General features: G+C 40.7%; 1 protein-coding gene across 8 annotated transcripts in view; it reads left to right on the plus strand.

The window, feature by feature from the left end:
* Nucleotides 1-22,950, plus strand: part of SYNRG (synergin gamma) — a 95,653-nt gene that overhangs the window by 57,183 nt on the left and 15,520 nt on the right. For 6 of the 8 annotated variants that reach the window (XM_017864115.1, XM_017864112.1, XM_017864113.1 and 3 more), the window contains 6 exons: nt 1,227-2,171; nt 13,115-13,708; nt 15,131-15,294; nt 16,459-16,512; nt 17,269-17,365; nt 19,551-19,699. In XM_017864115.1, the coding sequence (XP_017719604.1) occupies nt 1,227-2,171; nt 13,115-13,708; nt 15,131-15,294; nt 16,459-16,512; nt 17,269-17,365; nt 19,551-19,699 (2,003 nt within the window). The remainder of the gene's footprint in view (nt 1-1,226; nt 2,172-13,114; nt 13,709-15,130; nt 15,295-16,458; nt 16,513-17,268; nt 17,366-19,550; nt 19,700-22,950) is intronic. The other 2 variants (XM_017864120.1, XM_017864116.1) reach the window with 1 other exon arrangement.

A 22,950-nucleotide genomic window follows, 5' to 3' on the forward strand; every position in this document is an offset into this window, starting at 1 on the left:
AAAAAAAAAAAAAAAAAAAAAATCCGTCAGTTACTCCATCCTCAGAGTAGCATAATATAAACTAAAGTCTAAATCATAACTTCCAAAACTTTGTTATAATAGAGTTGGTATTTATTCAAATCCTTTTGAATTTTAATAAATAAAAATAAGTGCTCATTGATGCAGTGAGACAGCTAATTTGTAGAAAAGCTCAAGTGCTTAGAGACTTTTTTTCTGTGAGATTCAGCTTATTAGAGAGTATGGGGAGGAGCTGCTTTACAGTGTGCCCCACCTAGAATGCTTCGCAAATAAATAGATACCTTTTCAAACATTGTCATCAAAGCTCCCTTCAAATTAATGCCTTCATTTACTTGAGCAAGACCACATAGTATCTAAGGTTATTCTTAAAGTGCCTGGCTGAACCAAGTGTGTCCATCCTGAATATTAGATGTAGGATTTTTCTTTTTTTTTTTTTTCTTCTTTTTTTTTTTTTAGAGACGGAGTCTCGCTCTGTTGCCCAGGCTGGGGGGAAGGGGCCAGATCTCAGCTCACTGCAAGCTCCGCCTCCCGGGTTTACACCATTCTCCTGCCTCAGCCTCCCGAGTAGCTGGGACTACAGGCGCCCACCACCTCGCCCGGCTAGTTTTTTTGTATTTTTTAGTAGAGATGGGGTTTCACCATGTTAGCCAGGATGGTCTCGATCTCCTGACCTCGTGATCCGCCCGTCTTGGCCTCCCAAAGTGCTGGGATTACAGGCTTGAGCCACCGCGCCCGCCCTAGGATTTTTCATAATACTTCATTGGTACCTCTGATTTTTTTCTAACCAGGTAACATGTTTTATCTTTAAAGGGCCACTATTTTAATATGCTTCTCTTCAAGAACCTCTAACCCTATTTCTTATTGTATTATCTGCTTGGCTGGCTAGCTGTGGGAACAAAAAGTCTTGAGAGGAGTGCTTTTAGCCAGCTGTAGGATCTAGAGCTAGGGGAGATCCCACACTAAAAGCATGAGCAAATGAAAATGGTACTGGCAGGTACTTTCAGTTTGATTTCTGTTTATTTCAGTATCACTGGACTTCAGTGTGGAAACAAATGTGTAGTTCGACAGGGTTTAAACTATAAACATTATTAAGTAATGTCAAGTCAGTGGAGAAAAGTCTGTAAAATTATGCTTGCAATTTAATATGCTGTGCATTATGTGGTTTTCAGTTCAGCATTCCTATTTTTGGGTGGTATTTTTTCTTTCAGGAGAAAGCTTTGCAGAATTCAGATCTGCAGGAACTGATGATGGTTTCACTGATTTTAAAACAGCCGATAGTGTATCACCACTAGAGCCACCGACAAAAGACAAAACTTTTCCACCATCCTTCCCCTCAGGAACTATACAACAGAAACAACAAACACAAGTGAAAAATCCTCTGAACTTAGCAGACCTAGATATGTTTTCCTCAGTTAATTGCAGCAGCGAGAAACCATTGTCTTTTTCAGCTGCGTTTAGCACATCAAAATCAGTTTCCACACCACAGCCAACAGGTTCTGCTGCTGCCCCGACAGCATTGGCATCAACGAAAACTTCTAGTTTGGCTGATGAGTTTGGAGAATTCAACCTTTTTGGGGAATATTCTGGTCTACCACCTGTTGGGGAGCAGGATGACTTTGCAGATTTTATGGCTTTCAGTAATAGCTCTATTTCATCTGAGCAAAAGGCAGATGACAAATATGATGCCCTTAAAGAGGAAGCCAGTCCTGTTCCTCTAACCAGCAACATGGGCAGCACAGTGAAGGGTGGACAAAACCTAACTGCTGTGTCTACCAAGTATGATGTCTTCAGACAACTTTCTCTGGAAGGGTCTGGACTAGGTGTTGAAGACCTAAAAGATAACACTCCTTCAGGAAAAAGTGATGATGATTTTGCTGACTTCCACTCTAGTAAATTTTCTTCCATAAACTCGGACAAATCCCTGGGAGAGAAAGCAGTGGCTTTCAGACACACCAAAGAAGACTCTGCATCAGTGAAGTCCTTGGATCTCCCTTCCATTGGTGGCAGCAGTGTCGGCAAGGAGGACTCTGAAGATGCACTCTCTGTTCAGTTTGACATGAAATTGGCTGATGTGGGAGGAGATCTTAAGCATGTCATGTCTGATAGCTCTTTGGATTTACCAACAGTTAGTGGCCAGCATCCTCCTGCTGCAGGTGAGGAATTGGTGAGATTGCTCTGGTAATGGTGTTGTAGATTTCAAAGATGATTCTGCGGGTGTTGATTTACATGAGTAAGGCTCTGGCCCTTTATCTTTATGAATCTCTAATAATCAACCTCTTTGTTGCCAGTCTCCTTAAAGCAGTATTAAATTTGATTCTATGGATACTTGGATATATGGATTCTGTGGCGACTGTGGAACTTAGATTGGGTAGCTAAAATATTTTTGTTTTGAAATCTAGCACCAGCTTGGTGTTAGAGGCACATAAAAACTCACTGCTAAGTGAACCCCACATTGCCAGAAATTTGGTAAGGACTTTTGCAGTGCCAGCAGTGTTTCTCCATTTCTGTGAGTAAAATCATTGTTTCCCTCTCCTTTTTTCTTCTCTTGGGTATACACAGCAACTGCCAGTATAGTATTCTGTTGGATTTACAGAAACTAACTCTCGTTAGGCCAAGAAAGTAAAAATTTCTAACCACTTGTAGTGCAGTTTGCCACATCCCTTTAAGAGAAGAAGAGAGAAAGAGTTTATATATGAATGTTCTTTATGTCAGGGTCTGGCAAAGAGGAGGGCGTGTGTTGTCAGTGGAATCCAGGAGCTGTTTTCAGTGTTAACTCTGTTACTAGAAATATTAAGTTGTAACAAATCTGTAGATATTAGAATAGGGTAACTGCTAACTTTCTGATAAAATGTTTGAAAACATCTTATTAGGGAACCCTCTAAATTCTGTGTGGATTTACATGTAGCAATTTACTCTCTAGTTCAACTTCTGTCATAAAAACTAGATTCCCAAGTGTCCTGGTTTTTGTTTTGTTTTGTTTTTTGATATGTATATAGAAAGATAAACCTATTTTGTGGCCTTTTAATAATGAGAAATATCTCAGTATCACTGTATTATTCTAGAAAATGTATTATGCATATGAAGGGTTTGGTTTTGTCTAACTAGGGAGGGACACATGAGACACTTCCAAGTTTACAGATTCAGGCAGAAATTGTCAAGTCCTGTAGCTTTTGCATATGTCAAATTTGCAAGCCGGAAAACAAAATTGCATCCATCCTTTGGTTCTGGAAATGTAGGTATTCCTAAACAGGGTGCTGAATCAGGAGCAAGTTAGCAGAGACATTGCATATTTCATGTTGCTACTTGCTAAGGTATTTTTCAAATGCAGTGGGTGGTCTGAAGAGCTCCTGTGCCCTTGACTGTCTACTTTCTTGTTTTTCTTTTTTTTGTACTTTTCCTTAGAAATTTTCTTATTTTTTTTTTGCCGCTGTTTGTTTGATAGAGTGATTTGGGTTTTTGTTTTGTTTTGTTTTGTTTTGTTTTGTTTTTTTGTATGAGCTGCTTGAACCACAGCAGTTGGTTGCAAAGTGCTCTGTTTTCTGAACAATACTGGATTTTTATTTAAAAATCTCATAACATGTATACTAGCCTTTTGGACTCTGAAGCTACTAACTAGAAACTATTTTTCTGAAAGTGAATCTATATTCTTTCACAGTGCCAAGCTAGATGTCTTTATGAAATGAGTCTAATCCAGGTTTGGGGTGTCTTTTTCCCCCCATTTTATTTGGAGGTTGGTTTTTTGACCAAGCTTGTTCTTACTGACCTGTTAAAATAATCTTCTGTGCTCATGTTCTTTTATGTATGTTTGGAACATCCCCAGCTTGGAGCCTGTAATGTTCAAGCTAACTCTCTTCAGTTGGAGGATATTCTTAAAACAGATTGTTTCCTCCCATTGATCTGTAAACCTCCTGTCAGAAAGGAGCAGTATCCCTTTAGAGCGGTTGTTAAAAGGGGTTGATGTCTGACCAATGTGCTATATTGCTGTTGTGCAAAACTGCTGCATAAACGTATTGTAGAGGGTAAATGGCAAGGACTTATTCAAAGTAATGTGGTTTTATTTTATCCTCATGTTCACCACAGTATCTCTTGCTCTCTTAGTTTGAGGGTTAAAGGTACTTCTTGTTGGAGAAATAAGAAGTGAGCTGATGAAGAGAGAATAAAACCTGGTAGATTGCTGTCTGTGGACCTTAATCCTGTTTAGAAGCCCTAACTTAACTCTGAAGGGGATACTGTCTCTTTTACTCTTGCTATAATTCTTTGTATGGAAGGTAGATAATACTGATAACATTGCCTGATTTCTCTGCATATATTACAGTTAACCCTTTGAGCCTTGCTGCATATAATTTCAACTAGGCTGCTTTTTCCCCCGACTAAATTTAATCTGTGGCACTGAAGCATCTTGACGTGCAGTCATTAAAATCATATGGTTTTATTGGCAGCAAGAGCTGACCCTCATCTGTGACATTTTCAAAGGGTTAGCAAGACTTCTGTAGCTACCTACCTACCTACCTGTAAAGTAGCTCTTCTTTGACATTGAAAATCTTTGTATTTTAATTAGTGCCCTTTTTTTGGCTGCTTTTCTGATGTCTTTTTTTCAATTTAGACATTTTCTGTGTGAATGTGCCTTCGAATTTGCTTTAGTATATTCCTCTGCAAACACTGATCTGCATGCTTATTCTGATGACTTCTTTTCCAGCTCTTCTGTATCACTCTCTTTTGTGATCTGTAAGTCTTGTGTTAATAAATAATTCTTTGGCATATTTTGAAAGTGTGGGGATGTGTGTAATTTGTACTTTTTCAGGGTTAGACCAAAGAAATACCTGGCTGGTACCAAGTTTAAAGCAATAGTATCCTGAGACTAGAGGGTTTTCCCCTTTAGTTTTGTTTCGTCAAACACCTGTCTTCTAAGAAAGTATTGGTACATTTTAGCCTTTGTTTCTTATAATTCCATTAATGTAAGTTTTTAACATGGCATTGCATTGAAATATAACTTCAGACTTAAATAAGAGTAAACTTTACACTACTTTACATGATAGGGAGAAAGAACATTTGTTGCAGTTTCTTCTCTTGAAGAAACTGATCATATTTTTTTGTAGAGAATCTGTCTTTACTAGGCATGACATTGAAGAGAAGAGAAGGGGGAGGTGAGGAAAAAGACCTAAGAGTTGAGTGTTGTGGAAAGAGTTAACTATAACTACCTAGTTTTCTGTAACTAACTACATAGTTCAAGCTACTACATAGTTATAGATAACTAGATAGTTATAAACTTAATTTAAAATAAAATAATATTGAAATGGACTTCTGAGCACAGTAAATGTAAACTGTATTTAAACTGACAATCTGCATAATAGAAGGTGTTGTGTATTAATAGCGGAAGTCGGGCCGGGCGCGGTGGCTCAAGCCGTAATGCCCAGCACTTTGGAAGGCAAACGAGCGGTGACACGAGGGGTTCAAGGAGATCGAGAACCATCCTGGTCCTAAACGGTGAAACCCCGTCTCTACTAAAAAATACAAAAAACTTACCGGATGCGAGATCGGCGGGCGGCCTGTAGTCCCAGCCTACTCGGGAGGTCTGAGCCCAGTGAGAATGGCCGAAAGCCCCGGGAGCGGAGGCTGCATGCGAGCCGAGATCCGCCGCCACTGCAACTCCAGCCTGGGCGACAGGAGCGACAGAGCTAGATCCGTCCAAAAAAAAAAAACAAAAAAAAAAAAAAAAACAAGCGGAAAGTCATCAGTGGGAGATTTGATTTGAGTTTGAAATGGGATACCAGCCGGCGCCGTGGCTCACGCCTATAATCCCAGCACTTTGGGAGGCCAAGGTGGGTGGACTGCTTGAGGCTGGTAGTTCATGACCAGCCTGGGCAACATGGTGAAACCCCATCTTTACCAAAAAATACAAAAATTAGTCGGACATGCTGGTGTGCCCCTGTAGTCCCAGCTACTCAGGAGGTGTGAGGATCAGTTGATCCTGGGAGGTTGAGGCTATAGTGAGCTGTGATCACATCACTGCACTCCAGCCTGGGTGACAGAGCAAGACTCTGTCTCAAAGAAAGAAAAATTGGGTACTCCATCCTCTAATTGCAGAGCATGTTAGATCTGCAGTTTTGTATTCTGTATGATGAAGCAACCCTCAGCCTTTTTTTTTCTTTTCTCATAGTACATAAAGCAAATTCTTAAAACAAGTTTGGGGGGTGCGTCTAACAAAGTAAGGGTTGAACCGTTCTTATTTTTAAGAAAACAATTTCTAGAAGGACCAATGAAATGTAGCAACAAGCGTAGGTCAAACATGGAAAATATTTTCTCCATTTTAGAGTATGGTAACAGTAAAAAACCTTGAGAATATTACTGTGTTTCAGGTTAGAAACCCAAAACCAATAAAATCCGTGGGAAAAGGGGATATTTCCATGGTTTATATTTTGTATTCTTATGTTTTGAAGCTTTAATTCTTTGTTCTTTTTTAGAATTTGAGGAAGGAAGGAAATTAAATCACTGAAGATGAAGACCTTTTTTTTTTTTTGAGATGGAGTTTCATTCTTGTTGCCCAGGCTGGAGTGCAATGGCACAATCTCCGCTCACTGCAACCTCTGCCTTCCAGGTTCAAGTGATTCTCCTGCCTCAGCCTCCTGAGTAGCTGGGATTACAGGCACATGCCCAACATACCCAGCTAATTTTGTATTTTTAGTAGAGACGGGGGTTTCTTCATGTTGGTCAGGCTGGTCTCGAACTCCTGACTCAAGTAATCCACCTGCCTTGGCCTCCCAAAGTGCTAGGATTACAGGCGTGAGCCACTGCGCCTGTTTTTTTGTTTTGTTTTGTTTTGTTTTGTTTTGTTTTGTTTTTTAAGACAGAGTTTCCCTCTCGCCCAGTCTGGAGTGCAATGGCGCGATCTTGGATCTCAGCTCACTACAACCTCTGCCTCCCAGGTTTAAGTGACTCCCCTGCCTCAGCCTCCCAAGTAACTGGGATTACAGGTGCCTGCCGCCACTCCCAGCTAATGTTTATATTTTTAGTAGAGATGGGGTTTCACCATGTTGGCCAGGCTGGTCTCAAACTCCTGACCTCAGGTGATCCACTTGCCTCGACCTCCCAAAGTAGTGGAATTACAGGTGTGAGCTACTGCACCCAGCCTAGAAGAAGATGAGGATTTTGAATAGGATTCCTAAGATATCACTTGTAGTGTCTTAAATATGCCATTTAAGAAAGAAAAAAAGTTGTATTTAGAGGTTTAGATTAACTCTGAGAAAAGCCAGGCCTGCCATTCAAAATACAGCATTTTCCAGGACATACTGCTTTAAAAAGTTGAATAATACTTCGTTTCAAAAACCTTGTATAAATGCATTGTATTTTATTTATGATATGTGCTGCTAACACATTTGAAAGAAAGAGATCTTACTGTAGCTTCCATTTAGTGATCATGCTAGCTGCCCTTTATTTTGGATTTTTCCATGCTATTTATAAGACCAATCTCTTGATGGCTTTGGCTGAGGAATTTGTCAATGGAATTCTGTAATGCTAGATTGATTGGTTCATGTAGGACTGCTTTATTTTAACTCTTTTTTGCATTTATCTGAGCAGGCTGCAGAAAATGACTGAATGTAACTGTGCGTAAAGCGTACATTCACAAATTGAGTAATGAATATTTCCAAAGCAACATTACTTTTTAGGGAGGTAGTTTTAAAGTAATGTAATGACTTAAACTTCTTTTGTAAAAAAGACTTGAAGAACTCTATGCTATAGGTTTAAACAAACAAACAAAATACTGTTTGGTTTACCCTGATGCCATTAGTGCTTCACTTCATGTATCAGTACCTGAGAAGGTATACCCATGTATCTGTTGTTCTGTAGTCACTCTGTTGTTCACATCAAAATCCCTGCTGATTTTTAGAAGTAGCAAATGATGGCCTGGCGCAGTGGCTCACGCCTGTAATCCCAGCACTTTGGGAGGCCAAGGTGGGGGGATCACCTGAGGTCAGGAGTTTGAGACCAGCCTGGCCAACATGGTGTAACCCTGTCTCTACTAAAAATACAAAAATTAGCCGGGTTAGGTGGCGGGCGCCTGTAGTCCCAGCTACTCGGGAGGCCGAGGCACCGGAATTGCTTGAACCTGTGAGGCAGAGGTTGCAGTGAGCCAAGATTGTGCCACTCCCACTGCAGCCTGGGTGACAGAGCCAGACTCCGTCTCAAAAAAAAAAAAAGTAGCAAATGAACATGAAGGGAACACTGGCAATATCAAAAAACCTGTGCTAAATCCTAAAATAATGCACCAAAGAACCAAAAGGCCTCAGTTGCACTTCCTGTCTTCTGTGTTCATTTGGTGTCTTTTTGATGAGATTTTTATTGATGACCAGGGGCGGTCCTACTGTGTATCCTGACAATGCCATTCCTTGGCCTTCTGACTTCCTCTGACTTAAAATATCCACAGGATTTCCATTTTTCATTTTTGAACTCAAAACACTAACACAGAAACCCAAAGGTGCTTATACATAGTGTGGATATAATTTAAATCACAGAGTTGCGTGAATCAGTACAAATGAAGAACAGGAAGTTTTCATACAGATTAGAAAACACTGGAAGGCAATTAAACAGTAGCATTTTCCAGCCTGTCCACTTACACTGTGATCACTTTCATTCCTCTTTTCTTCAGTGTTTGAGACTTACAGGACACAGACCAGGTGTTTTAGTTAACAGAGACTATGAATACAACTGATCTCATAGGTAGATCAAAGATAGAATAGGGCCTAAAGGAGATTAGAGCCCAGAGTAGAGAGAAACTGAAATGTACAAGTATTTTATGGTTTGCTTTGGTAAATGAAGTTTAGATTAAATCAGTACTGTAAATTAAAATACATTTCTTTCTTAGTCCAATGAACATTTTTATTGCTATATAAAATGAGAATAGTGGAATTTGCACGTGTATCTCCTTTCTTCTTTCTCTCAACTCCTTCAAAAGCCAGTAACTCTTCATCACCTGGGCATATACTTAACAGCTTTAGTAAATGTCCATGGGAATGAGCTTGGCTGTCTGTGTCCTGTAGTAGCAGCCAACATTCTTTGTTCCAAAAAATACCTTGTTTTCATGTACCACATCCATTCAAAAGAGATTTGAATAGAGGTTATGGAAGAGACTAATAGGGTTACTTGCCAGCATAAGCAAGAAATACACGTTTTGATCTGAGATCCGTGATGGAAAACAGATCGTATACGTTTATTCCTTTGGCCTTTGTAATAGGACATTCCTGGCTGCAAACAGATATATGCATTAAAACACACAATTTGGCATATTATCTGTGTGCAAATGCAGTTCAGCCTAGCGCAGCCTAGGAGTTCTGCAGCAGAACTGGAATTACAGTAGTGATTTTCTGTTCATTTTATTGCATTCATTCTCCATTTTCTTTTTCCTTTTTCTCTTGCAATTTTCAGAATTCAGCTATCAAATTAAAAATCCATCTATACTAGCTTCAGTGATTACAGACTAAAATGTGGGTTATTCCACATCATTTTTTCAGACAAGACTTCTATCACTTACGTTGTAGGTCTTACATAATCTTTAGTATTTTTAAGACCATTATACAATAATACCTATAACTGGACTGCTTAGAAATGTAGAACTATTAACATAGGAAATGAAAATTTTCTTACTTTAAGCTACATTCAATGAACTGATGTAACACATTTTTCTTAGAAAATGGTTTACAAATATTCGCTATGCCAGAACATACTGCCCTGTATTTATATTGTTTATAAATGCTAAGTTTAGGGGCACGGTGTTCTGTCTCACATTCCTTATGTACCATCAGTACTGTTAGTACGAAATTACTTTTTCACACTACAGTAGCCAACAAATAAGCAAAAGTAAATTTAAAACTCAATTTTGAGGCTTGGTTTTAGTGAATCTTGTGCATTTACTCTTCATTTTAAGTATAAAGTATTTCTTTTTAAGTCTTTCATTTGCTTTTCTAGTCTTTCATTTAGTCTTTTCTGGGAGTTGCTCCAAAAGGCAAGATGTTACAGGCGTTATCATTTTTAATAAAACTAAGATTTCCTGAAATTTTAAAATGCTTAAAATGCCTCAGCTAAGGCAATCCTTTATTGCCTGTAATGCCTTTTACCTGATTATATTAGTCATTTTAGTTTTTTGAAAGACATTTTGTTGTTGTGTAATTGCAAAGAAAGATCTTTTTATTACCATAGCAATATCTTGATTGCAGTGTTTGAACTGGAGATATCTTTTCATTAAATTTATCATTTGCCTCTAGGAAAATTGTCTCCTTTTTTTTGAGACAGAGTCTCAAACTGTCACCAGGCTGGAGTGCACTGGTGCCATCTTGGCTCACAGCAATCTCCGACTCCCTGATTGAAGCGATTCTCCTGCCTCACCCTCCCGAGTAGCTGGAATTACAGGCACACGCCACCATGCCCAGCTAATTATTATTATTATTATTACTATTATTTTGAGACGGAGTTTCGCTCTTGTTGCCCAGGCTGGAGTGCAATGGCGCGATCTCGGCTCACTGCAACCTCCACCTCCTGGGTTCAAGCGATTCTCCTGCCTCAGCCTCCCAAGTAGCTGGGATTACAGGCACCTGCCACCATGCCTGGCTAATTTTGTATTTTTAGTAGAGACGGGGTTTCACCATGTTGGTCAGGCTGGTCTCAAACTCCTAACCTCAGATGATCCACCCACTCCGGCCTCCCAAAGTGCTGGGATTACAGGTGTGAGCCACCATGCCCAGCCTGATACCCTTTTAATAGGAAAGATTCTAGAAGCAGTTCCTAATATAGTTTCCCAAAATGCTTTCATAGGACCTAGGAATAAAAATCTGTATTATGAAACATTCTTCTGAATGTACCCCTCCAAGAATAGTCCTGTATTTAACTGCATCACCTCCTGATTGAATTTCACCTCATTTGAGTCTGCACACCTTCTGGTCCCTTTAAATAGTGGGGAAAAAAACAAAAACAAAAAAACACTACAGCAAAAGACCAAGAAAGCTTTGGGTTAAAGGCTTTTCCATTCATTCTAAACTCTAGAGTTTTCACCTGAGGCCAGGCACAATGGCTCATGCCTACAGGCATGAGGATTACAATCCCAGCACTTTGGGAGGCCGAGACGGGCAGATCACCTGAGGTCAGGAGTTCAAGACCAGCCTGACCGACATGGTGAAACCCCGTCTCTACTAAAAATACAAAAACTAGCCGGGCGTGGTGGCGGTTGCCTGTAGTCCCAGCTACTCGGGAGGCTGAGGCAGGAGAATCGCTTGAACCCAGGAGGCGGAGGTTGCAGTGAGCCGAGATCACGCCATTGCACTCCAGGCCGGGTGACAAGAGTAAAACTCCGTCTCAAAAAAGAAATTTAAAAAAAACCTTTTCACCTGAATCTTTTTTTCCTTCTATTTTATAAACCACATTTGAAGGGTACGATTGCACCACAGAATTTTTAAATATACCATCATTCTGTGAAAAGTGTTTGCTTTTGCTGGTTGGTTTTTTGTATGGCTAGTGTTTTTTGTTTTATTATAACTTAGTACCCCTTTCCTAATAGCTCAAAGAAAAAGAGATTTGGATTATACCATTAGAAGAGCTATGGAAACGTCAGGAGCCTCTTACCCCTCATAAATTATGCAGTATCGCTGTGAAAGAAAGAAAAATGACTCCATGTTGGTTCACCTGTTGACTTAGTTCTGAAAATCTAGGTCACAAAACTTTTGAGCAGTTTCCTTGTAAATCACATACGTGGTTGTCAGAGGAAGAGTCTTGTATTTAGCCTTCTTGCCTCATGTACAGTGACTACAATGAAACTAAATGCATATCAACCCACTTCTCCACACCAGCCTAATTCAGTCTCGGCTGGTTTTGCTTTTTGAAAATGAGCAAGAACGGTTTTCTCCTAGTAACACCACTAAAATGCTGAGTTGACTTTTCATTTTTGCTTTGAAATTCCCCTATAGGCCCTAAAGCAGCAATTAACTGTCAAGTTGAGGCTGGTGGCACCTATGCAGAGCAGACACTAGCTATTATGTATTGCTCATCAGGCATCAATCTGGCCTTTTACACACATGGTCATGGTTGATGGCCATAACACAGTCCTTCGAAGTACATGGTCTTCTCCTCATTTTAATGATAAGCAAACTGAGGTTCAGAAATGTTCAATCATCTGCCTAGTGCCACACAAATAGTAGGTAGCAGAGTTGAACTCAGGTCTTTCTAAATCAGAAACCTACATTCTTTCTGCTGTTTTATGCTGCCTCTTAAATTACTGAACTATATATTAAGAATGCTTTGTAAAATCAGTCGTCTGCCCCAGCGGTTCTTTTTTTTCCCTTCTTTCCTTTTTCTTTTTAAATGGAGAGTAGATACATAGTTGAAGGAACAGGTGGAGCCCAACAGGACCCAGATCTTTTTATTGCATTTTTTAAGGGCGAAAGTAGATCAGATTGATTTTTCTTTCCTCATACTTCATCACAGCAATATGACATCCAATTTGACCAAAATAACAACTAGGTAAGTAATTGCTTGATTAAAATCTCATATTTGGCATTGCCTGAGACAGAAATCCTAATAATTGATAATATTATGACAGAAACCCTAATAATTAATTAAAAGTTAGATGACATTATTTTCATTTTAGTTTTGAGAAACTGTCAACTGTTAATTATTTTGCCATGTACATTTCATGTGACTATGTTTTAAAGGCACGTTTTCCAACAAAATCAAGATGAAGGGAGACATGTTTTAGGCAAGGAATATCAGTACATTTTTAAGTTTATAAGGGAACAATTTATTAAATGACCCCAGTCGTATATCAAATAGTATATACATTGGTAGATGAACCTCCTATCTTTTTTTAGTAATTTTTATAGCCAGAGAAAATGGTTCTTGGTAACTAAATGTAAATGCCAACTCAAGGCTAATGTGGGTTTTTTTAAGATCAGATTTTACAGCCCAACTCTTTTAATTTTAGTGCAAACTCTAAATTTAGCTAATTTCAACATAGTATAAAACTAATCAAATATGCTAGGCATTTTGCTTCTACAGAGTTTAGGGCATTTTGCCTAAATTGCTTGCCTCTAATTGTGGGGTCTTATTTCCCTTTCAGATATAGAGGACTTAAAATATGCTGCTTTTGGAAGCTACAGTAGCAATTTTGCAGTGAGCACACTTACAAGCTATGACTGGTCAGACAGGGATGATGCAACTCAGGGCAGAAAACTCTCTCCATTTGTCCTCTCAGCAGGAAGTGGATCCCCCTCAGCCACCTCAATTCTTCAAAAGAAAGAGACTTCATTTGGCAGTTCTGAAAACATCACCATGACATCTCTCTCCAAAGTAACAACCTTTGCAAGTGAAGATGCTCTTCCAGAGACCACCTTCCCAGCGTTTGCCAGTTTTAAAGACATGATTCCTCAGACCAGTGAGCAAAAGGAATATGAAAGCAGAGACTATAAAGATTTCACAAGACAGGACCTGCCTACAGCTGAACGGAGCCCAGAGGCCACTTGTCCCAGCCCAGCGTCCAGTGGTGCCTCTCAAGAAACCCCCAATGAATGTTCAGATGACTTTGGAGAGTTTCAAAGTGAAAAGCCCAAAATCAGCAAATTTGACTTCTTAGTAGCCACTTCACAAAGCAAAATGAAATCCAGTGAAGAAATGATCAAAAGTGAGCTGGCAACCTTTGACCTTTCTGTTCAAGGTGAGTAGCTTCCAAGGTAGATTTTACTATTACGGTTTTTTTCCACTGAGATGTTAGATGTTCTTAAGAATAAAATGTTACTCCCTGGTTTAGCAGGAAATAGATTTTTCTAATCTTTGAAATCCGGTTCAATTACAGATAGCTATAATAAAGATTTCCCTGAGACTGGAGTCAAAATCAGTATCCCTCAGATAACTGTTTTATGGGCTAAAAACAAGCATAGCATACAGGTATTGTTCCTTAGCTCATTTGGTTAGAGGTGCGCTGTGTTGAAAGAGCCAGATAAATGGATTTGAGCCACTTGAAGGCACATTAGCTCCGCTCCTGTTCCCTGGGCACAGATAATGTCTTTGAATCCAGAGGTTGCAATGTGGTGGCCGTGGATCTGCATCCAGCCTGCGTATCACATTGACCCACAAAAGAGATTTTAAGTATGAAGTAATTGCCAGTATTTAAAAGACATGAGATTTCCCAATCTGGATTTCCACCTTTTCTTGAGAAGTCATAATATCTGGCACTAGTAGGTCTGCACTCCCATATGCTGACAAGCAGCTGGAGCCAAAAGCACCGCTCGCTATAGATGGGTCATTCTCTCTCTCTTGCCATAATCCCCACCGCTTCCTGTCTCAGCGGACCTTCTTAGGTTATTCACTTTGCTTGCCTGGTCTCTGAAGGCATTTGAGTTTGCCTCTTCTGCTTTAATCTCATCCTGACTGAGGGGTTGTTGATTTCAGCTGGATTGAGAGCCTGTGAAGGAACTCGGTTACAAATCCATAACAAATGACTGGAAAAGCCACACAACTCTTACACACTGGTATTTAGAAAGGTGCTTTTGTTCTCCAGACTCCAGTGATTCTGCACTGAGCATTATGGAAGACTTGTGATAGATCAGAGAAGAGTCATGTTGAAAATAAAAGGCAGGGAAACCAAGCAAGAGAGAACAGTGGAAAGAATTCAACATGTAGCTTCCTAGAAAGAATGAATGAGGAATGTGTTTGTGAATGCCTCATGACATAAGCATCTGAAGAAGAGGGTCGTGGGCTGGGTGTGGTGGCTCACATCTGTAATCTCAGCACTTTGGGAGGCGGAGGCAGGCGAATTAACTTGAGGTCAGGAGTTCGAGACCAGCCTGGCCAACATGGTGAAACCGCATCTTGACTAAAAATACAAACATTAGCTTGGCACGGTGGTGCACACCTGTAGTCCCAGCTACTCAGGAGGCTGAGGCAGGAGAATCACTTGAACCCAGGAGGCAGAGGTTGCAGTGAACCGAGATCGCACCACTGTACTCCAGTCTGAGCAACAAAGCAAGACTCTGTCTTGAAAAAAAAAAAAAAAGAGGGTTGTGGTAGCGAGGAAGAGCCTCTGCCTGAACTAAGGTAGGTGGCCAAAACCTTTGACTGTATTCTCCCCTTCTCCCAGGATCACACAAGAGGAGTTTGAGCCTCGGTGATAAAGAAATAAGCCGTTCTTCCCCTTCTCCAGCTTTGGAGCAGCCTTTCAGAGACCGTTCCAATACTCTGAATGAGAAGCCTGCGCTGCCCGTCATCCGAGACAAGTACAAAGACCTGACGGGAGAGGTGGAGGTGAGAGGAGAGCTTTTTATAGGGGGTGGATAACAGACCAGCAAGCACACAGGACCCCAAGAAAGAATGCTCTCAGCTTTCACATGGGGAAAATGAGGGGCAGAAAGGCACAAAGCACCAGACATAAACTATGTAATTAAAGTGAGAGAAGGGTAACATTAGCCCTGGGTGAAAACATTTTCCAGGTGTGGCACCCACTGAAAGTAGTCAGTGACCCTAAAACCAAAACTATTCATGGGACTTCACAAGGATGGCAGAGTTTGTAGAATTCTTCTTGAGCTCTTAGACTATTGTCTTCATGAAACCTCAAAATAAAGGAGACAGGGAAAATATTCTGAATTTTTTATTTTTGTCTGCTGCATCTTAGTACATTAGCTGGCCATGGTGGTGCACACCTGTACCACGGTGTGTTCCTCCTATGGTCAACACACTTAACTTCCTGCCTTTCCCTACTCCTTGTTACACGTGCAAGTGGGCCATGTCCTCACACACAGCGTTATAACCGGGGAGTGGAAAGCTAGCAGCTTAATAGCAGTTTCTGTACCAGATAGCTACATGCTGAGTGCCTTGGAAGAAAGGCTTACACTGTTACTGATGGAACAAATGAGGCAACACTCACAGGGGGAAGCTGCTGGAAAGCATGTCCCTTAGACTCACAGATCCTGTGCTCAGAAGTTACATTTATTAGTAATTTAACATTGTTATTAGTGAGTTCAAAAGATAAACTGCGGCCGGGCGTGGTGGCTCATCCCTGTCATCTCAGCACTTTGGAAGGCCAAGTTGGGCAGATCACTTGAGCTCAGGAGTTTGAGACCAACCTGAGCAACATGGTGAAACCCCACCTCTACCAAAAATACAAAACTTAGCCACTTGTGGTGGTGTGCACCTGTAGTCCCAGCTACTCTGGAGGCTGAGGTAGGAGGATTGCTTGCATCCAGGAGGTTGAGGCTGTAGTGAGCAGAAATCATGCCACTGCACTTCAACCTGGGCAACAGAGCAAGACCCTGTCTCAAAAAAAAAAAAAAAAAAAATGCTTGAACTAGAGTGATTGTAATAAAAAGGAAAGTCTTCCAAGCTCAAGCCCTTTGAACTGACAGAGTCATCAATAGAAGATTCCAGGTTTGCGCTCAAGGCTTAACCCAGTTCTTTTTATCAAATTCACAGGAAAATGAGAGATATGCATATGAATGGCAGAGATGCCTGGGGAGTGCCCTGAATGTGAGTATGTCAATTTTTGCATTCACACGTATGTAAGTGTTCTCTTGTGCCTTTTTGCCTTCTTGGTTCATTTGAATGGACAGAGGCAAACTTCAGGAGAGCCTTACGTGGATGTCCCTGGGCAAAGTGAAACTCTGTGGAAGTCGTACATCGTAGGTGAGGCTTCCTTCACACTTACAATAGCAGACTGGCTCATGTGTCAGTCGTCTCCTCATCTGTCATTGTGTTTAAGAAATAACAAAGTGATTTCATTAACTCTGACTAAATCAAAATAATATTTAAACTAAAGAACCTGTCTTGGCTGGGTGCGGTGGCTCAACACCTATAATCCCGGTACTTTGGGAGCCTGAGGTGGGCAGATCACGAGGTCAGGAGTTCAAGACCAGCCTGATCAACATGGTGAAACCCTGTCTCTACTAAAAATACAAAAATTAGCCAGGCGTGGAGGCGCATGCCTGTAGTCCCAGCTACTCAGGAGACTGAGACAGGAGAATCAATTGAACCCGAGAGTTGGGGGTTGTGGTAAGCTGAGACCACACCACTGCACTCCAGCCTGTGCTACAGAGCAAGACTCCGTCTCAAAAAATAAAAAACCTGTCTTTTCTCTTCCAAAGAAATGGAGGATTGTTTCCTCAAGGATAAAATGAGATTTTTTTGACACCTCGTGGCTTTTCGGTTGGGTTTTCTACTAACAGTAAATTGATATGCGATGACTTTTGTCAGTTATGTAAGGTGATGTGATTTCATTTCTTGTAGGTCATTAAGAAGGCAAATGATACCTTAAATGGAATCAGTAGTAGTTCTGTTTGCACAGAAGTAATTCAGTCAGCTCAAGGCATGGACTATTTATTAGGTATGTTCTTTTATATTTTACTATTGAAAATGATGGCACTTTGCATTATTTTCACTTTTCCCTTTAATTATTTTAAGCTAGATCTCTCAAGTTACATTTGACTTCACTAAGAAACATCTGCATTTGTGGGTAAGACACTTAAGTTACAGGCAGTAAACTATTGAACTTAAAAAGTCTCTATGGCTAAGTTTCCTCGTTCTTGTTACATACATAATAGCAGAAATGTAAAATTATGTCTGTGTTACTGGTTTATCAAAGAATCTGAGCTACTGATGCACTGAAATAAAATCATCTTGTCTCCCATCAGTTCCTTACCATACTCTATAGTCCTCCTCTCGACCGCTTAGTGACACCACAGAATCCTTAACCTCCTGGTCATCTGCAGCAATTAGATATGTCAGTCCAACGTGAAAGCGCAGCCTCTGTCCACTTCGGTGTTCCTCCCTTCCCCAGGCTCAGGCTTGGCCCGTGCCTGAGCCACACACACTGGACCCTCATCTTTTTCAAATGTTTACTCAAATGTCAGCTTCTGAGTGAAATCTTTCCTAGCATCCATCTCTCCGAAGAGTATCCTCTCTCCCCACCCTGGCACTTCCCATCCCATTCTCTGCTGGATTTTCTCCTTTGCTCTATTACCTTTAATTTCTTACATATGTTACTTACTGCTCTTTTCTTAAGACAGGATTACACTCTGTCACCCAGGCTGGAGTACAGTGATGTGATCATGACTCACTGCAGCGTCCACCTCCCAGGCTCAAGCAGTCCTCCCACCTCAGCCTCCCAAGTAGCTGGAACCACAGGCGCGCACTACCATGTGCCCAGCTAATTTTTGTAGTTTTTGTAGAGATGGGTTTTCGCCATGTTGCCCAGGCTGGTCTTGAACTCCTGAGCTCAAGCGACCCACCCACCTTGGCCTCCCCAAGTGCTAGGATCACAGGCGTGAGCCACTGCGCCTAGTTACTTGTTGTTGTTTTTACGCTCTGTCTCCCTTCACTAGAATGGACCTCCAAGAAGGCTAGGATTTTGGTCTGTTTTGTTCACTGGTGTGTCCCCAACACCTAATCTAGTGTCTTGCACATAGTTGGCACTCAAAAATATTTGCTGGATGAGTGGAGAGTGAAGGGAGGTAGCCTCTGCCTTACTCCTGCCACCTCACTCGGGGTCTTCTTTTCCTGCTCAAACAGGCACAGTGCTGCATAAGCAGATGTCCACCAGGAAATGGGGCACCTGTCTTTTCTCCTAGTATCCTTGTATCTATGGAAGATTCTCTTAGAAGCCCCCTCACTTGGCTTAGGATGGGCAGTAATTTCTGCCCCTCCCTTGGGGAAGGAAGAAGAAAGACCACAGTGCTGTACACAGGGCTGCTGAGGCACCACTCTGAAGATCCCCTGGAATTCCTCTGTGTTCACTTAGAGAGGTCAGGGTCATGTCTTTGGTGACTGTCACATTGCAGGGGTTAGCGATGTATCTGGTGGCCGTCCTTAGAATGTGAGGTACTTATCACCTCTCATCCTTGCTTGAAGAGTTCAACCACAATTTAGAGACCACAGGAAAAGAACTGTTCTGCATCCTGTTGCATGTATAAAGATAAGTGGAGTCAAAGTGTTTGTAAGAACTTCAGATTCAGAGGGGTGAGATATTTCTTAATTACTTTGTGATGCTATTAACATTTAGATTCTTTAAAATTTTTACTATCCCCATTTTCAGCTAGTTTATTGGGATCTCCCAGATTCAAACAGATGGACTCATAAATAAACCTCCCAAAAAACAAAAGCTAATAACTTGCATATTGCCTGCCATTCTCCAAGCACTGTTGTAAGCCTTTTACCATGTTAACCTGTTTAATCCTCTTAACTATCCTTGGAGGAGGTACTGTTACCATCCCAACTTCACAGATGAGGAAACTGAGTTACAGAGAGGTTACGTGACTTGCCTAAGGTCATGTAGCCAGTAAGAGGCATAGCTGGAGTTTGAACCCAAGCAGTGCAGTTTTACAGTCTGTGCTCTTACCAGTGAGCTACACAGCAGCATTGAGAAGTGGATTGGTCCCAAAGAATAGTACGTACACCTCTGTCCAGATATACCCCTTGTTTCTAACAGATATCAGCAAGCAATAATGCTCCCCTGTCTGGTTCCTCTGTGTCTCCACTGCCAACACTCTCTCTCTGCTCTCTCATCCCATCAGGTGTTGTTGAAGTGTACAGGGTAACCAAGCGTGTGGAGCTGGGGATAAAAGCCACTGCAGTGTGCAGTGAGAAACTCCAGCAGTTGCTGAAGGACATCGATAAAGTATGGAATAACCTAATCGGCTTCATGTCACTTGCCACACTCACAGTAAGTCCATATAACAACTCAGCAGTTGCTTTCCTTTCCAGAAACCTAAGCTGTAAAGCAGAGTGTATTCCTATGATGGTACTTACTGGAGGCTGAAGGTGCCAACTGGAGCATGTTGCATTAAAGGAGGGAGATCACAGGTGTGTGGTCAGCTGAACAGTACCAGGTGGGCTTCTGATCTCTCCAAGGCCCAGGGAACCTAAGGAAAAAAAGAGTATAGGAAAACATTCACTCTGGCTACACCTTTCTTAATTCACATAATACATGGAAGTTTTGCAAAGCATTGGTTTGAGATACTCCCTTTTGCATTTCTAGTTATTTGTGTCCCCATACGTGTCCTTTCAAAAAGCTATATGATACCTCATGTTGCCATCCTGTAGTTTGTTTAGCCCTTCTTTTTTTAGGTTCTTGGGTTATTTTCATTTTTTCCTGTTATGAGTAGTTCTCTAAATAACAAATCACTGTTCCTTTGTGGGAATGTAGTTCCTCCAAGTAGAGTAGGAGGTCAGTGTGTGTGTCTGCACAGGTGCATGCATACATATGTAGCTGTTGTTACATTTATTAGAAGGCTTTCCAAGAGCTTGTATTGGTTGCAGTGCTACCAGATATATATAAGTACATGGATACATTTCTCTACATTATGTCCTATCAGTTTCTTAATTTAACGAGCATGCAATTATTCCCTAAGGTGTTTTTTGCGTTTTGTTGTAATTTCATGAGAGGCTTTGCCGTGTTCCAGATGACAGTTTTCTATTTCTGTTTCCTTTGTGTATAAATGGATTGGACTCTTTTGACCATTTGACCATTTATTCCTTGGAATATGGTTATTGACCTTATGTATTTCATATTTGTAATAGATTTATATACATATATGTAAGCTTGTAAACTTTTATCACCTTTTTTCCTTCTCTATTACTGTCCCTTTTTTACATTTCATTGGGTGAAACTATTTTATTTTTATATATTCATACCTATTCAGTTTGTCTCTGATGATATCCTTTATTTCACAATAGTCAGAAGTTTATCTTCCTTCCACAGCTGGAATAAATATGCTATTCCAATTTTTTTTTTAACATGGAACACTGTGACCCATCTGAATGGGATTGCAGTTGTGTGGGAGGAAGCAGTTCTAATTTTCTGAACTGATAGCCAGGTGGATACCCAGCTACCCCAACAATGTGTCTTCAGCAGCACATCCTCTCACCATTGTCATGTTGCTTCTGGTTTGTAATATTAAAGTCTTTAAGAGTTTAAATAATTTCCAAAACTTTTTCTTGTTCCCTTGAATCAGTTCTCATTTTCTAACCTAAAACCGTAGGTAGATAATTTTTTTAAAAAAGCTCTTCTGGCAAGTGAAGTAAGAAATGAAGTATTAATATTGAAAAAAGAGATAAAATTATGTTTAGTTGGTGATAATGAAATTCTTTTAAAAATCTAAATTCAAGCAGCCAGGTGCAGTGGCTCACCCCTGTCATCCCAGTGCTTTGGGGAGGCTGAGGTGGGCAGATCACTTGAGCCCAGGAGTTTGAGACCAGCCTGGGCAACATGGTAAAACTCCATCTCTACCAAAAATACAAAAATTAACCAGTCTCATAACCTGGTCGGTTGATAGATAGATAGATAGATAGATAGATAGATAGATAGATAGATAGATTAAAAAATACATTTTTTAGTCTAAATTCAAGAGTATAAATGTATTGCATGTGGCAAAAATTCATAACAATCCTACATATTAATAGGAGTTAGAAAATACGATGAAATTAGGCTGGGCATGGGGGCTCATGCCTGAATCCCAGCACTTTGAGAGGCCAAGGCGGGCAGATCAATTGAGGCCAGGAGTTCGAGGCCAGCCTGGCCAATATGGTGAATCCCCATCTCTACTAAAAATACAAAAAAAAAAAAATTTAGCCGGCCGTGGTAGCGAGTGCCTGTAATCCCCACTACTTGGGAGGCTGAGGCAGGAGAATTGCTTGAACCTGGGAAATGGAGGTTGTAGTAAGCCGAGATGGTACCACTGCATTCCAGCCTGGGTGACAGAGCAAGACTCTGTCTCAAAAAAAAAAAAAAGAAAAGAAAATGAAATTAGAAACCTTATTTTTTTTGTTAGAAAATATAACGAAGGCCAGGTACGGTGGCTCATGCCTGTAATCCCAGCACTTCGGGAGGCCAAGGTGTGTGGATCACCTGAGGTTGGGAGTTGGAGACCAGTCTGATCAACCCCATCTGTATTAAAAATACAAAACTAGCTGGGTGTGGTGGTGCGTGCCTGTAATCCCAGCTACTTGGGAGGCTGTGGCAGGAGAATCGCTTGAACCCAGGAGACGGAGGTTGCAGTGAGCCGAGATCACGCCACTGTCTTCCAGCCTGGGCAACAAGAGTGAAACTCCGTCTCAAAAAAGAAAGAAAAGAAAAGAAAGAAATATAATGAAATTAGAAATCTTAAAAAAAAAAAATCTATTAACTAATTCAAGCCCATATCACTTTTGAACTGACCTCTTTTTTTTTTTTTTTTTTTTTCCCCAGACAGTCTCGCTCTGTCACCCGGGCTGGAGGACAGTGGTGCGATCTCAGCTCACTGCAACCTCCACCTCGTGGGTTCAAGCGATTCTCGTGCCTCAGCCTAGTGAGTACTGGGATTACAGGCATGCGCCACCACGCCCAGCTAATTTTTGTATTTTTAGTAGAGATGGGGTCTCACCATTTTGGCCAGGCTGGTCTCAAACTCCTGGGCTCAAGTGATCCACCCACCTTGGCCTCCCAAAGTGTTGAGATTATAGGTATGAACCGCTGTGCCTGACCTTGATACTAATATCAGAAAGAAATTTCTTTTGTGGATTCTTATAAAGAGAAAACTAATATAATCAACATTGTCTTCAAAAGAAAAAAAGAAAAATCCTTTCAGTAAATAAAGCAACAGGTTTCATTGAGTAGTTTCTTATTACATCTCTCAATATAGGCCAAATGGCATAATTCCAAAGTACGAGTGGAAGTCATTTTAAGTGTGGAAAAAATAGATTAAATTGTAAACTAGGAGGTGTAGCAGTACATAATGATGGCAGGCTCGTGTCTTTGCTCTGTAAAGGAAGCATACAAATCAATGAAAAATACACCAACATCTCAGTAACGTATGAGCAAAAATGTGAAGTGATTCATAAAAGGGGAGGTACAGTTAATCAGTCAATATTAATTCAAATCAAAACAAGGTTTCATTTTTTACCTACTTTTTTTTTTTTTTTTTTTTTTTTTTTTTT

The sequence above is a fragment of the Rhinopithecus bieti genome, unplaced genomic scaffold (genome assembly GCF_001698545.2).
Source record: "Rhinopithecus bieti isolate Rb0 unplaced genomic scaffold, ASM169854v2 scaffold_74621, whole genome shotgun sequence".
NCBI lineage: Eukaryota > Metazoa > Chordata > Mammalia > Primates > Cercopithecidae > Rhinopithecus > Rhinopithecus bieti.